At 36.7% G+C, this 13,026-nt stretch overlaps 2 protein-coding genes across 2 annotated transcripts; both read right to left on the bottom strand.

Moving 5' to 3' along the window:
- Positions 1 to 3,405: 3,405 nt before the first annotated feature.
- On the bottom strand, positions 3,406 to 3,846 carry LOC142336678 (uncharacterized). Its single transcript, XM_075385588.1, has one exon. The coding sequence runs from the start codon at positions 3,736 to 3,738 to the stop codon at positions 3,406 to 3,408; it is 333 nt and encodes a 110-aa protein (XP_075241703.1). The 5' UTR covers positions 3,739 to 3,846.
- A 6,616-nt stretch (positions 3,847 to 10,462) lies between these two features.
- On the bottom strand, positions 10,463 to 11,937 carry LOC142336323 (RNA-binding protein NOB1-like). The gene has a single exon (XM_075385072.1). It carries the CDS (start codon positions 11,926 to 11,928, stop codon positions 10,513 to 10,515), a length of 1,416 nt encoding a protein of 471 aa, XP_075241187.1. The 5' UTR covers positions 11,929 to 11,937; the 3' UTR covers positions 10,463 to 10,512.
- Positions 11,938 to 13,026: the final 1,089 nt, after the last annotated feature.

Raw genomic sequence — 13,026 nt, 5'->3', positions numbered from 1 at the left:
GAGTGAGGTAAGTCAAGTGTGACCAAAAATTAATCACACGAATGAACAAAAAAAACTCGCTCCACTAAGTGCGAAAAATGACGTCACGCATGCACTTCAGTTGAAAAAGCATGAACGAATGAAAAAAAGAAGATTTGAAGTGTTTGTGACGTCTTATGGTCGTAACAAAAATCTTGACGACGAAATAAAAAACATAGAAGGACAAGTGCTGACGTACAATTCAAAGAATTTTCATTGACTAAACAGAGAACTAGATCTAGAACTGACTATGAGTGAAATTGGAAAACCATTTTTAAAAAATCAGATATAAAAAATATCAAAGAATAGAAAATCAATGTCAAAATACCGCATATGGACAAAAAAACCGCTAGTGGGGATTGGAAATTTGATTGAAACAAAAAACTAGGCTTAGAATGAACTATGAATGGAATGGGACAACCATTAAGAAAAAAATCTGATCCAAAAAATCGAAAAAACAGTAAAAATCAAAGCGAAATTGCCGCATGTGAACAAAAAACCACTACCAAGAATGTGAATTTTTGTTCAGACACCGTTTTCTCACACTACTTTAGAATTAGAGCGAAAAAAATTCACGCCGCTAAACCACTCGCTTTTTCGCTCCATTTCCTGTTTCGGCGTGACCAAAATCACTGCTCCAATTTGACTTCAAAAATCATGAAAATGTGTGAACAGATCTTTAAAAAGACAGCGCCCCAATACAATTCAAATTCTTTGAATTGTAAAAAAAAATAGGAGCACTATAATAGCCGGCTGAGAAGATGAGGGCGGCTATTATTAACCAATTTTCTCATTAGGTTAGATACTACTAACCAATGCCCAGTGACACCCGTCATCTTTCGACTGCACGAATCCACTTTCAGTCCCAAATGATCCCCGATTGCATTGTGCATTTTGAGAGGCAACATTCTGGAAGCTGTGTCTAGATTGGGAGCTGAACGAATATTGACTCGACCCTGCACTACTTCCAGTGGGGCTACCCGCATCTTCTGGCTGGCCTGGACTTAATCTGTTGTTGAGTGAAGGAGCATTGGACCTGTTTGGAATACCTTGTGAGTGAGGTGATGACATTGTTCTGCGCACTACTGATGCGTTGGTTATCGGGATTCCGGATCGGGCACTTTCATTCATTTAACCTGAGAGTGGGCATTATGGATCTATGGTTGAGCTCGTTAAAACAAGCAAAATTATATTGACCAGGAAAATTCTAATCAAGACTCTGATAAGAGTGAGATACGCTTCATTGCAATTGTTTAAATTTCAGCTCAAATCTAGCGTTCCACTGAACGAGGGCCAATTTTTTTACTGACATCGAAGGAATTGCTCTCAAATGACAGTTCTGAAGGGGTCGATAAAAGCGTAGGAGCGCAGAGCTGAAGGGACGTAGAGCAGAATGGCATAAACTGCAAATTACTACCAAAATATTTCCCACTCTCTGATTGTTTCATTTTAAACGCATTAATTTTAGTTATCTGTGACAATGCTTAAATTTGTAACAAATGTCTATCCGTGATCGCTAATTCCCCCTCTCCACGCCAGGAGAGGCCAAGTGTCCAAACACCAAAATTTTCCTCCATGCCACGAAGTTCTGCCTCCTAAGCAGCTTCGGTAAACCGTACTTTTAGAGCGCATATAGAGTCTTAAGGAAAACTAAAGAAACTTACTTCCCTTGGGTTTTATCATTTTATCATTTTTAATGACCAAAAGTTGAATTGCTCAAACGAGCGAAAGAATATTAAAAAATTATTGGCGTGGCTGGCAGATTGCCAGAAAATAGCCGCAATAGCTTCGTAGATCTGCAGTCTAAAAAAAAACAGTAAAAAAGACAGACCAAAAAATTCGTCTTTTCATTGAAGGCTGATATGTTACATTTTGATTAAATATCTGTATAAGTTTTTGCTGCCTCTATTAGCTGCTCTCAAATACCCTTCAATTAGAGTGACACACACACATTTGACCTTATCTCTTTGAATTAAAGTAAATAAAAGTCAATTTCAAAGAGAGCAAGTCATTTTTGAGAGTGAGGTAAGTCAAGTGTGACCAAAAATTAATCACACGAATGAACAAAAAAAACTCGCTCTACTAAGTGCGAAAAATGACGTCACGCACGCACTTCAGTTGAAAAAGCATGAACGAATGAAAAAAAGCAGATTTGAAGTGTTTGTGACGTCTTATGGTCGTAACAAAATTCTTGACGACGAAATAAAAAACATAGAAGGACAAGTGCTGACGAACAATTCAAAGAATTTTCATTGACTAAACAGAGAACTAGATCTAGAACTGACTTTGATTGAAATTGGAAAACCATTTTTAGAAAATCAGATTTAAAAAATTTCAAAGAATAGAAAATCAATGTCAAAATACCGCATGTGGACAAAAAAAACCGCTAGTGGGGATTGGAAATTTGATTGAAACAAAAAACTAGGCTTAGAATGAACTATGAATGGAATGGCAAAACCATTAAGAAAAAAATCTGATCCAAAAAAATAGAGTGACACACACCCATTTGACCTTATCTCTTTGAATTAAAGTAAATAAAAGTCAATTTCAAAGAGAGCAAGTCATTTTTGAGAGTGAGGTAAGTCAAGTGTGACCAAAAATTAATCACACGAATGAACAAAAAAAACTCGCTCCACTAAGTGCGAAAAATGACGTCACGCATGCACTTCAGTTGAAAAAGCATGAACGAATGAAAAAAAGAAGATTTGAAGTGTTTGTGACGTCTTATGGTCGTAACAAAAATCTTGACGACGAAATAAAAAACATAGAAGGACAAGTGCTGACGTACAATTCAAAGAATTTTCATTGACTAAACAGAGAACTAGATCTAGAACTGACTATGAGTGAAATTGGAAAACCATTTTTAAAAAATCAGATATAAAAAATATCAAAGAATAGAAAATCAATGTCAAAATACCGCATGTGGACAAAAAAACCGCTAGTGGGGATTGGAAATTTGATTGAAACAAAAAACTAGGCTTAGAATGAACTATGAATGGAATGGGACAACCATTAAGAAAAAAATCTGATCCAAAAAATCGAAAAAACAGTAAAAATCAAAGCGAAATTGCCGCATGTGAACAAAAAACCACTACCAAGAATGTGAATTTTTGTTCAGACACCGTTTTCTCACACTACTTTAGAATTAGAGCGAAAAAAATTCACGCCGCTAAACCACTCGCTTTTTCGCTCCATTTCCTGTTTCGGCGTGACCAAAATCACTGCTCCAATTTGACTTCAAAAATCATGAAAATGTGTGAACAGATCTTTAAAAAGACAGCGCCCCAATACAATTCAAATTCTTTGAATTGTAAAAAAAAATAGGAGCACTATAATAGCCGGCTGAGAAGATGAGGGCGGCTATTATTAACCAATTTTCTCATTAGGTTAGATACTACTAACCAATGCCCAGTGACACCCGTCATCTTTCGACTGCACGAATCCACTTTCAGTCCCAAATGATCCCCGATTGCATTGTGCATTTTGAGAGCCAACATTCTGGGAGCTGTGTCTAGATTGGGAGCTGAACGAATATTGACTCGACCCTGCACTACTTCCAGTGGGGCTACCCGCATCTTCTGGCTGGCCTGGACTTAATCTGTTGTTGAGTGAAGGAGCATTGGACCTGTTTGGAATACTTTGTGAGTGAGGTGATGACATTGTTCTGCGCACTACTGATGCGTTGGTTATCGGGATTCCGGATCGGGCACTTTCATTCATTTAACCTGAGAGTGGGCATTATGGATCTATGGTTGAGCTCGTTAAAACAAGCAAAATTATATTGACCAGGAAAATTCTAATCAAGACTCTGATAAGAGTGAGATACGCTTCATTGCAATTGTTTAAATTTCAGCTCAAATCTAGCGTTCCACTGAACGAGGGCCAATTTTTTTACTGACATCGAAGGAATTTCTCTCAAATGACAGTTCTGAAGGGGTCGATAAAAGCGTAGGAGCGCAGAGCTGAAGGGACGTAGAGCAGAATGGCATAAACTGCAAATTACTACCAAAATATTTCCCACTCTCTGATTGTTTCATTTTAAACGCATTAATTTTAGCTATCTGTGACAATGCTTAAATTTGTAACAAATGTCTATCCGTGATCGCTAATTCCCCCTCTCCACGCCAGGAGAGGCCAAGTGTCCAAACACCAAAATTTTCCTTCATGCCACGAAGTTCTGCCTCCTAAGCAGCTTCGGTAAACCGTACTTTTAGAGCGCATATAGAGTCTTAAGGAAAACTAAAGAAACTTACTTCCCTTGGGTTTTATCATTTTATCATTTTTAATGACCAAAAGTTGAATTGCTCAAACGAGCGAAAGAATATTAAAAAATTATTGGCGTGGCTGGCAGATTGCCAGAAAATAGCCGCAATAGCTTCGTAGATCTGCAGTCTAAAAAAAACAGTAAAAAAGACAGACCAAAAAATTCGTCTTTTCATTGAAGGCTGATATGTTACATTTTGATTAAATATCTGTATAAGTTTTTGCTGCCTCTATTAGCTGCTCTCAAATACCCTTCAATTAGAGTGACACACACACATTTGACCTTATCTCTTTGAATTAAAGTAAATAAAAGTCAATTTCAAAGAGAGCAAGTCATTTTTGAGAGTGAGGTAAGTCAAGTGTGACCAAAAATTAATCACACGAATGAACAAAAAAAACTCGCTCTACTAAGTGCGAAAAATGACGTCACGCACGCACTTCAGTTGAAAAAGCATGAACGAATGAAAAAAAGCAGATTTGAAGTGTTTGTGACGTCTTATGGTCGTAACAAAATTCTTGACGACGAAATAAAAAACATAGAAGGACAAGTGCTGACGAACAATTCAAAGAATTTTCATTGACTAAACAGAGAACTAGATCTAGAACTGACTTTGATTGAAATTGGAAAACCATTTTTAGAAAATCAGATTTAAAAAATTTCAAAGAATAGAAAATCAATGTCAAAATACCGCATGTGGACAAAAAAAACCGCTAGTGGGGATTGGAAATTTGATTGAAACAAAAAACTAGGCTTAGAATGAACTATGAATGGAATGGGAAAACCATTAAGAAAAAAATCTGATCCAAAAAAATAGAGTGACACACACCCATTTGACCTTATCTCTTTGAATTAAAGTAAATAAAAGTCAATTTCAAAGAGAGCAAGTCATTTTTGAGAGTGAGGTAAGTCAAGTGTGACCAAAAATTAATCACACGAATGAACAAAAAAAACTCGCTCCACTAAGTGCGAAAAATGACGTCACGCATGCACTTCAATTGAAAAAGCATGAACGAATGAAAAAAAGATTTGAAGTGTTTGTGACGTCTTATGGTCGTAACAAAAATCTTGACGACGAAATAAAAAACATAGAAGGACAAGTGCTGACGTACAATTCAAAGAATTTTCATTGACTAAACAGAGAACTAGATCTAGAACTGACTATGAGTGAAATTGGAAAACCATTTTTAAAAAATCAGATATAAAAAATATCAAAGAATAGAAAATCAATGTCAAAATACCGCATGTGGACAAAAAAACCGCTAGTGGGGATTGGAAATTTGATTGAAACAAAAAACTAGGCTTAGAATGAACTATGAATGGAATGGGAAAACCATTAAGAAAAAAATCTGATCCAAAAAATCGAAAAACAGTAAAAATCAAAGCGAAATTGCCGCATGTGAACAAAAAACCACTACCAAGAATGTGAATTTTTGTTCAGACACCGTTTTCTCACACTACTTTAGAATTAGAGCGAAAAAAATTCACGCCGCTAAACCACTCGCTTTTTCGCTCCATTTCCTGTTTCGGCGTGACCAAAATCACTGCTCCAATTTGACTTCAAAAATCATGAAAATGTGTGAACAGATCTTTAAAAAAAAGACAGCGCCCCAATAAATTCAAATTCTTTGAATTGTAAACAAAAAACCAAGAGAAGGCCAATAATAGCCCCAACTATCGCTGTGCGGCTATTAAAAACGGTCAAGTTAAAATTATGCATAAAAACACATATTCGTGGGCAGGGCTGGTTGGCTGTTTTGTTTGGGCAACGGTAGTTGTGCCGAGAGTGTCTTTAGTTGGAATAGGGAGGGACTGTTATGCGAAGAAAACTTTTCAAAATGACCTTTCGACCTTGAATATTACACTCTATATTAAACACAAACATAATTGAGTCCGGCAAGCTGCTCTCGAACGGCAGGTGGAGTTATTTAATTCAGAGGGCTATAGCTCAAAAAATTTTCATGGGTGCAAAATCTTCTGCGCAAGCAGGGGTTAGAACACCCAACCTCCAGTTTATTAGTCTGAAGAATTAACCTCTCGGCTACAAGTGTCCTGCTTCCGTTTCTTTCAATTGCATTTTAGCAATAGACTTAATATCTGAATAATAATTCAGGTCGAACAAAGCTCGAAGTGAAATCGAAAGAAGGTTCTAAAACAAAAGTGGGTCAAATTTTTCATAAAAGACAGGTTTACTATAACTGCTTCAATTTCGTTTCAGAGCAATTACAAACTAAACTACTATATAAAAGTCCAATTTTCGAAAACAGAACTCATGTTCGAAAACGGGGAGGTCGAATTATGAGTCATGAACAAACTTTCTTCAGTATAAAAACCAGCAGAAAACAATACTCCTCTTTGAGTCTTAATAAATTGAAAACAACATTGGTTAAATATTTGACGGAGTCCTTTCAGCTCTACGTCCAAATAAAGCATTTTGTATTTTCCATATCTATCTATAATCTTGTCCGAGAGCAACTAATCAAGGGACACCAACTTTAGTTCGCAATTTCTTAATTGTATACTTTATTTTGAACAAAGCAGATTGTTTCGCCAGCCAAATTTTTGCATTCGACTGACTCTCGTTCTTTTTCATTCAGCGTCGCGCCCATTCGTTACTAATTCCTATTGCGCTTTCATTGCTCCTTACATTAAGCCAGCAATTTAACATCTTTCGACCAGCAACTTCGGTTAAAACTACGCTCAGGGACTAGAAAGCTCGTAGTAGTTTACAGAACGTTAATTCCCTCGAGCCTAACCATTTAACGCAATGCGGTTAAAGTTAGAAAAACTATTCTAAAATGGGAATGAAATTATAACTTGTAGAATACCCGAAACGACTCAAAGACTCGTGCTAATAAAGCCAGAACCAAGGATGCATGCCCAAAACATACAAATTACAATGAAAAAAGGAAGTCAACAAATAACTAAAATATTTCTTAATATTATTCCAGAAGCAGTTGAAAATGCAGATGGAGGGTAGTTTTATTTGGGGAGAGCTTGCCTCTGAAGGGTTTTTAATTTAGAAACTAAATTAATGAAATCTTGATTCATAACCGATCATTATTATCAGTTCAGTTGGAATCACTCTCACTATCTTCTTGGAAGGGGATTAAGTGGAGGCGAGGGGGGATTTGTGAAGTTCTAGGTTAGTTCGCAGTTAAAACAGTAGCAGGGGAAAAAGTGGGCCGTGAGAAGCAGGTGGAGAGGCAGAGGGAAAGGTGAGGGGGTGACCGGACAATAGATCGAAAGGACAACAGATCGAAAACACAAAAATCGGGACAATAAATCGAAAATTAATCTCTATTCCTATTGGTTGAAATTAAGCAATATTTGCGAGCTGAAATATAATTACATTATGGCCATGCCTCGCGAGCCATGGCCATGCCTTAGCGGTCCGTGGGACTTGATATGAATCTATCACAACCGAACAAAATACCACAACAGAACATGTTATATGCCGTATAATAAATGAGCGCTCAAATCTGATTGGCCAATACGCAACTTCAACAATTTAATTTTCGATCTATTGTCCCAATTTTTGCTTTCGATCTGTTGTCTTTCGATCTAGTGCCCTAGCACCAGGTGAGGGTAGGAAGAGGTACTCTTGTGTCTGGGGGATAAAACTGGATGTTCATTTGTGCCCCACAGTACGCCATGCACCCCTAGTAAGATCACATGCTAATATATAAATCATTCTGTTAAAATATATAACTTGAAACAAGGATATTTTGCCCTAATTGCTACCAGAATATACCAACTACTATACATTAAAACCAACTAAAAAAACTAAGTTCTCCAAAGGCGATACCCAGAGCTCAAAAACAGAACTCAATTTTCAAAAAGAAGGACGTTCAAGCCATGAATACATGCGCTTCAGATAAAACCTGTAGACAACCATAACATCTCTTCGAGTCGTAAAAACTCAAATAAGATTCAATTAAGTGCCGCAAACTCTTTATTGGCCCAACTTCTACAAAACTTTTTTTGGATCACAAACCTGTTAATTCAGGACATAACCAGGCGCTGAAATATTTACATGTTCTACAAACTTTCCTTGTATTTAAATTAATTGAAACTGTAAAAACTAAAAACACAACGAAAAGTTATTCCATTACTTTGGTTTTTAGGAGATGAAAAGCCCTACTCGTCAATTCATAGGTATCTGCTCGTGCTAATTTAACAAAAACTGTTGTTTAAATGTTAAACTGTTTGTCGAAACACAGGTAGAATGGTAGTTTGTTTCCTTCCTGAATGCTTTTTAAAATCAATGATGTGATACCGCATTTGCTTAGCTGCTATCGTTTCGCTTAATTATTAAATGCTTTGCTGATTCCATTAAGGCTTTAGATGTTGTAAACATCAGGTCTCTAAAAAGTTTAATTAAGCTTACTTTTGAATTTAGCGGCCTCAATAGTGGTCATACTTTCGTCGCATAAAGCAGACTTTTATGGTTCATTTAATCTGGCATTTAAAGTTCTGTGATACTTTTGCAGACAGATTTTTTTCAATCCATCGAAAGAGATGCAACAGCACAATTGATTGAAAATTAGTACTCTGGTTTCCAAAGTTATCTGATCCTTAACAAGACAGAGCGATAGAAAGGTAGTTACTAATTTGCTCAAGTTCCAATCATTTTTGAAAGTCAAGGTTGGAAACATTTGGATTCCAAGACAGACTTGTGAAAGTGTTATAACATTTTTTCCAATTGGATTTCTTGTCAATTTTCTTTTCCATTACAGAAAGTTCGTTTTATCGGAATAGAATGTCAGTTGGTTTTTGTTCAAATAAAAACCGTTTTTTAAGAAAAATTCCAAAATTCAAATGTCCCACAAAGCAGCCCTGCCACAAAAAAGGTTTGTTGCAATTTCATCCAAAAACTCAGAGCCCATGTTTACAGATTGGGAGGTTTTCAAGACAAGTTATTAAGAGGGCAATCGATGATTCTGAGAAATTTAAGTTTCGACCTTTTTTCGGGAAAATTTAGTGCGTTATGGAATTAAAAGCATTAGTATCAAGAGTTTTCCTTGTTTTCTATTATTGTTCCTGTGAGGGAGAGAACATCATTTGTTGAAGACTTTTTGTTCTTAAAAGTGAATGGCTATTTTTAAGAGTTCATTTTGGAGATATCTCATTATTTGCCCCAGAATTTGCCTCCCAAACAAACACTTAAGCAAAAGACTGTATCAGAAATATTGGCCAATATTATTTCAAAATAAACGATAGTAGGCCTTTTCTGGTGAATGGGTGTTACATGTAAATACTCTAGAACAGCAAGGAAACAATATTTGTGATACATCCGTTGAGAACAAACCGCAAGTGCGTTCCAAATGCGTATTTTTCCAGCTTCAATCGCCCAAGCATTAACACACCCCGGACGCGGAAATTTGTTTTTAGCCAGGTTTTCAATCGTTTTAGAGATATCCTTTAAAGTGACAAAACCAAAATTAAACTCATCACAACTCTCAATTTTCGAAGAACCCCATTGCAGCGAAACATTAATGCGGGCGTTCCTGATAGCTTTCTGATCACTTAATTTGCTTCCATATTCATTAATTTCCGATATGGTTTCATTGAACTATTTTCCAATTAATTGAGAATGAAGCTCTATTTTTGTTTTGGCGTTTGCAACCTTGAGAAACATTGAGCAAAAAATTGGTCAATTTTCAGTTTCCTATTTACTCGGATTCGATTTCTCACGAATCTTTCGTTTTTTCTAACGGCCGGGTGTCTCAATGACAGTATTTTTCAGTCCTTTTGTTTTGTTAACACACAGTTTGGTCCCAGTTATATATCCGTTTGTGTAACAAACGCGGGCCTCGATTGGGTTTTTGAACAGGCAGTTCGCATAGAAAGATTGTCGTTGAAAATTAACTGTTGGTTTGCAGTCAACTTTTTTCGAGAAAGTTATTTCTCATACTTTTTCTCAATTTATCTGTCAATCGAAAACTTGTTATATGATGTTCTGGTTAAACAGAACTGTAGTAAACGTTAGAAAAGGCTGAAGACTCAAAGAGGCTTGTTACTTGTGTCCTTTGAGGCACTGACTTTCAAATCTGGTAAAACTACTACTTAAAATCACTTATTATTAATATTACCACGACAGAAATATATACCACAATTGCTTGAGCGGCTATCCTGAATAATTAAATCCCAATTTTCCAAAGCTCATTCTTGTGAAATAAACAGCTTCTATAAGATTTAATTCTCAACATTTAAACACAATAAAAGCAAGACTATCGTTTTTTACTTTTGACACCTTTGTTCTCGTTGGGGTTTCGCTGCATCCATTTGTAAGTCTGTCGAACACCAAGAGCTGTGTTGAAATACCTGCTATGTGTATCTCTCGTAGTAAACGGACTACTGTTTGCAATGTAATCTGGATCTAGGGGCAAGTTTTTCACCCTGTTCTTCTTGGGAGCCTGATTACGTGGAAACCTCTGATCTTCTGCGACCCACGGATTTTGTCCATGTTTGCCGCCTTGAGGCCGCGGCGCATGAAATCGAAAACCTCTAGTGTTATGTACATACGCTTTAGAAAAATGATAGATTATGGTACCATCGTTGCCAACACTGTAGAAAAGCTTACGTAGCGTTTTAGATCCACACTCCGGACAGAAAACTTTACTCAGATCCGGTGTTTTTGCCATACATGCAAAACAGCGGAGGACGTATGATTTGACGTTGCCCAACTTTACACCATCAACTGACATTATTGTGACTCCCATTTGCTGCAATACGCGTTGCATTGCGTAGTCAAGCGTGACGCATGCAACATCATTCTTCTCATTTTCAACTTCTTTAAAATTAAGCCGCTCCATTCTTTTCTGTGCATCTTTTAAATTATTCTTTGTAATCCAACCAGAATCATCACCTTCATCATCGGGAGTACCATCATAATTTTCATATCCGTCTTCATCGGAACCCGCAACGTCTTCCCAGTTTTCACACTGATCATTTTCGTTGTCAAAATGTTCGAATTCATTTTCCCATTTTTCCCGTTGATCGATATCGGAGTGGAAACATTCGCCCCCAATCTCACCTTTTCTATTTTCTATTTGTTCTCTTTGGGGTTCGCCCACGCTAATTTTATATTCTGTCTCTTCGTGTTTTACTGTCTCAGAATTACAAGCAGGAGTTTTCAAGGTGACATGTTCTTCGTCTTTAACTTCAGCTTTATCAGGTTTGAAAAAGCCAGGAATTCTTACATCATCTTTTTGAGTTTTTAAATCTGATGAGTCGCTATTGCCTTTATCTGACTTTTTTTCTGACACAACTATTTTTGTTGTAGGCTCTGGACGGACAGCTTCCTTCCCGTAAGTCTCCACAAACAGTTGATGAGCAAGTGCCATTACATTGAGATCAGGTAGAGATAGCGATTGGTAACATCCTGCTTTCTTTGAAAACTCACAGACGAATTTGAAACTGTCTTCATTAGGAACAACTACTTTCAAATAATTTGGTATAAATGACAATTTATGCTTTGTCTTTTTATCTCGCAATTCTTTCAAGACATCCTCAACTGTGTATAATGTTTCCGAAAATTTGCTAATTTCGTCAAGAGGTGCTTTTATGAGAGCCGATGTATCAACAACAGCTTTCTTAACAGCATGCCGTTCACAACTGACAGATGTCTCGCCTTCGTCACGCATTTTTACACACTAAAACCAATCAAATACACATAACAAATCACATACAAATCACATGCTTGATTCTCAAGACCTATCTCTCGGGCCTTCTCTTCCAGTATTTCAAAAAACCGAACATTTATGCTTGGTTCGCTTTTTTTCTCCAAACTAATTTGGAAAATTTTTCATACATCTTGGAAAAAGACGAGTGCAGGAATAAAACTCGAAGCGTAGATTTCAGTGACAAAAATTTTCAACTAATCACTTAGATCGCAGTTTTGTTTAGGAAGACGGATTTCTCTGGGCAGCGTGACGTTGAACGCATACTATGCTGTCAAGGGCCGGCAGTCCGCTACCTCCACTAATCGTTCCCAATCTATTTCAATAGGTCTGTATTTTAAGTTTTTATAAACGTCACTTTAAAAACTCTCTCTTGAAGGGGTAATCAGTCGACTCGGGGGTAGAAAGTCAACTCCTGTGTATAGCTAGAAATATTAGCTACTAAAAAAAGTACAACGATTAAATTCAATAAAACGGCACAATTTTCACTGATCAAAAAAGTAATGAAAGATAGGTGTACAGTACTGATAACTAACAAAAATTTCGTTCTCCTTGGAAGATATTCTCTGCTAAATTAGTTTGAACAGTATCAATAGGTACAATTGAATCTGATCAATGAACCTACAGCAGAACAAACAAAACAATGGAACTGAAAATTGCATATCAATGGAATGGTCATCCACCAAGACTAACTAATATCAGGCAGGGAGACGATTGTCCTCAACTTGAAATGGCCTTCCTACTTTGGCCAAAGTGACCCCTAATATGCCTGTTACCAAGTTGATCTAGAAAATGAGGCAAATAACAAACGTAATCCAAGCAACCCATCTCATGGACTGTTTAAAATGTTCAGTTTACCTCAGGGATTGAATCATTATTCTTCAATTTCTCAGAACTGCATTGAACCGCTGCGTAAAAAAGTGAAGTGTAATTAATCAAGACAATTGGTTGGACTGCGCAACTACCAGAACAGCTCAAGAAATACCTGCAATCAAAAACAGATACTTTTAAAAAACTTTGCTATTGATCAAAAAAGTCTAACTGAAAAGCAGGCGAAAGTGT

The sequence above is a fragment of the Convolutriloba macropyga genome, chromosome 3 (genome assembly GCF_964194025.1).
Source record: "Convolutriloba macropyga chromosome 3, txConMacr16.3, whole genome shotgun sequence".
NCBI lineage: Eukaryota > Metazoa > Xenacoelomorpha > Acoela > Convolutidae > Convolutriloba > Convolutriloba macropyga.
This window is presented reverse-complemented; position numbering and strand designations above follow the sequence as displayed.

Coding starts and splice junctions, on each gene's coding strand:
- LOC142336678 (XM_075385588.1), bottom strand. CDS start 3,738: ATGAATGAAAGTGCCCGATCCGGAATCCCGATAACCAACGCATCAGTA.
- LOC142336323 (XM_075385072.1), bottom strand. CDS start 11,928: ATGCGTGACGAAGGCGAGACATCTGTCAGTTGTGAACGGCATGCTGTT.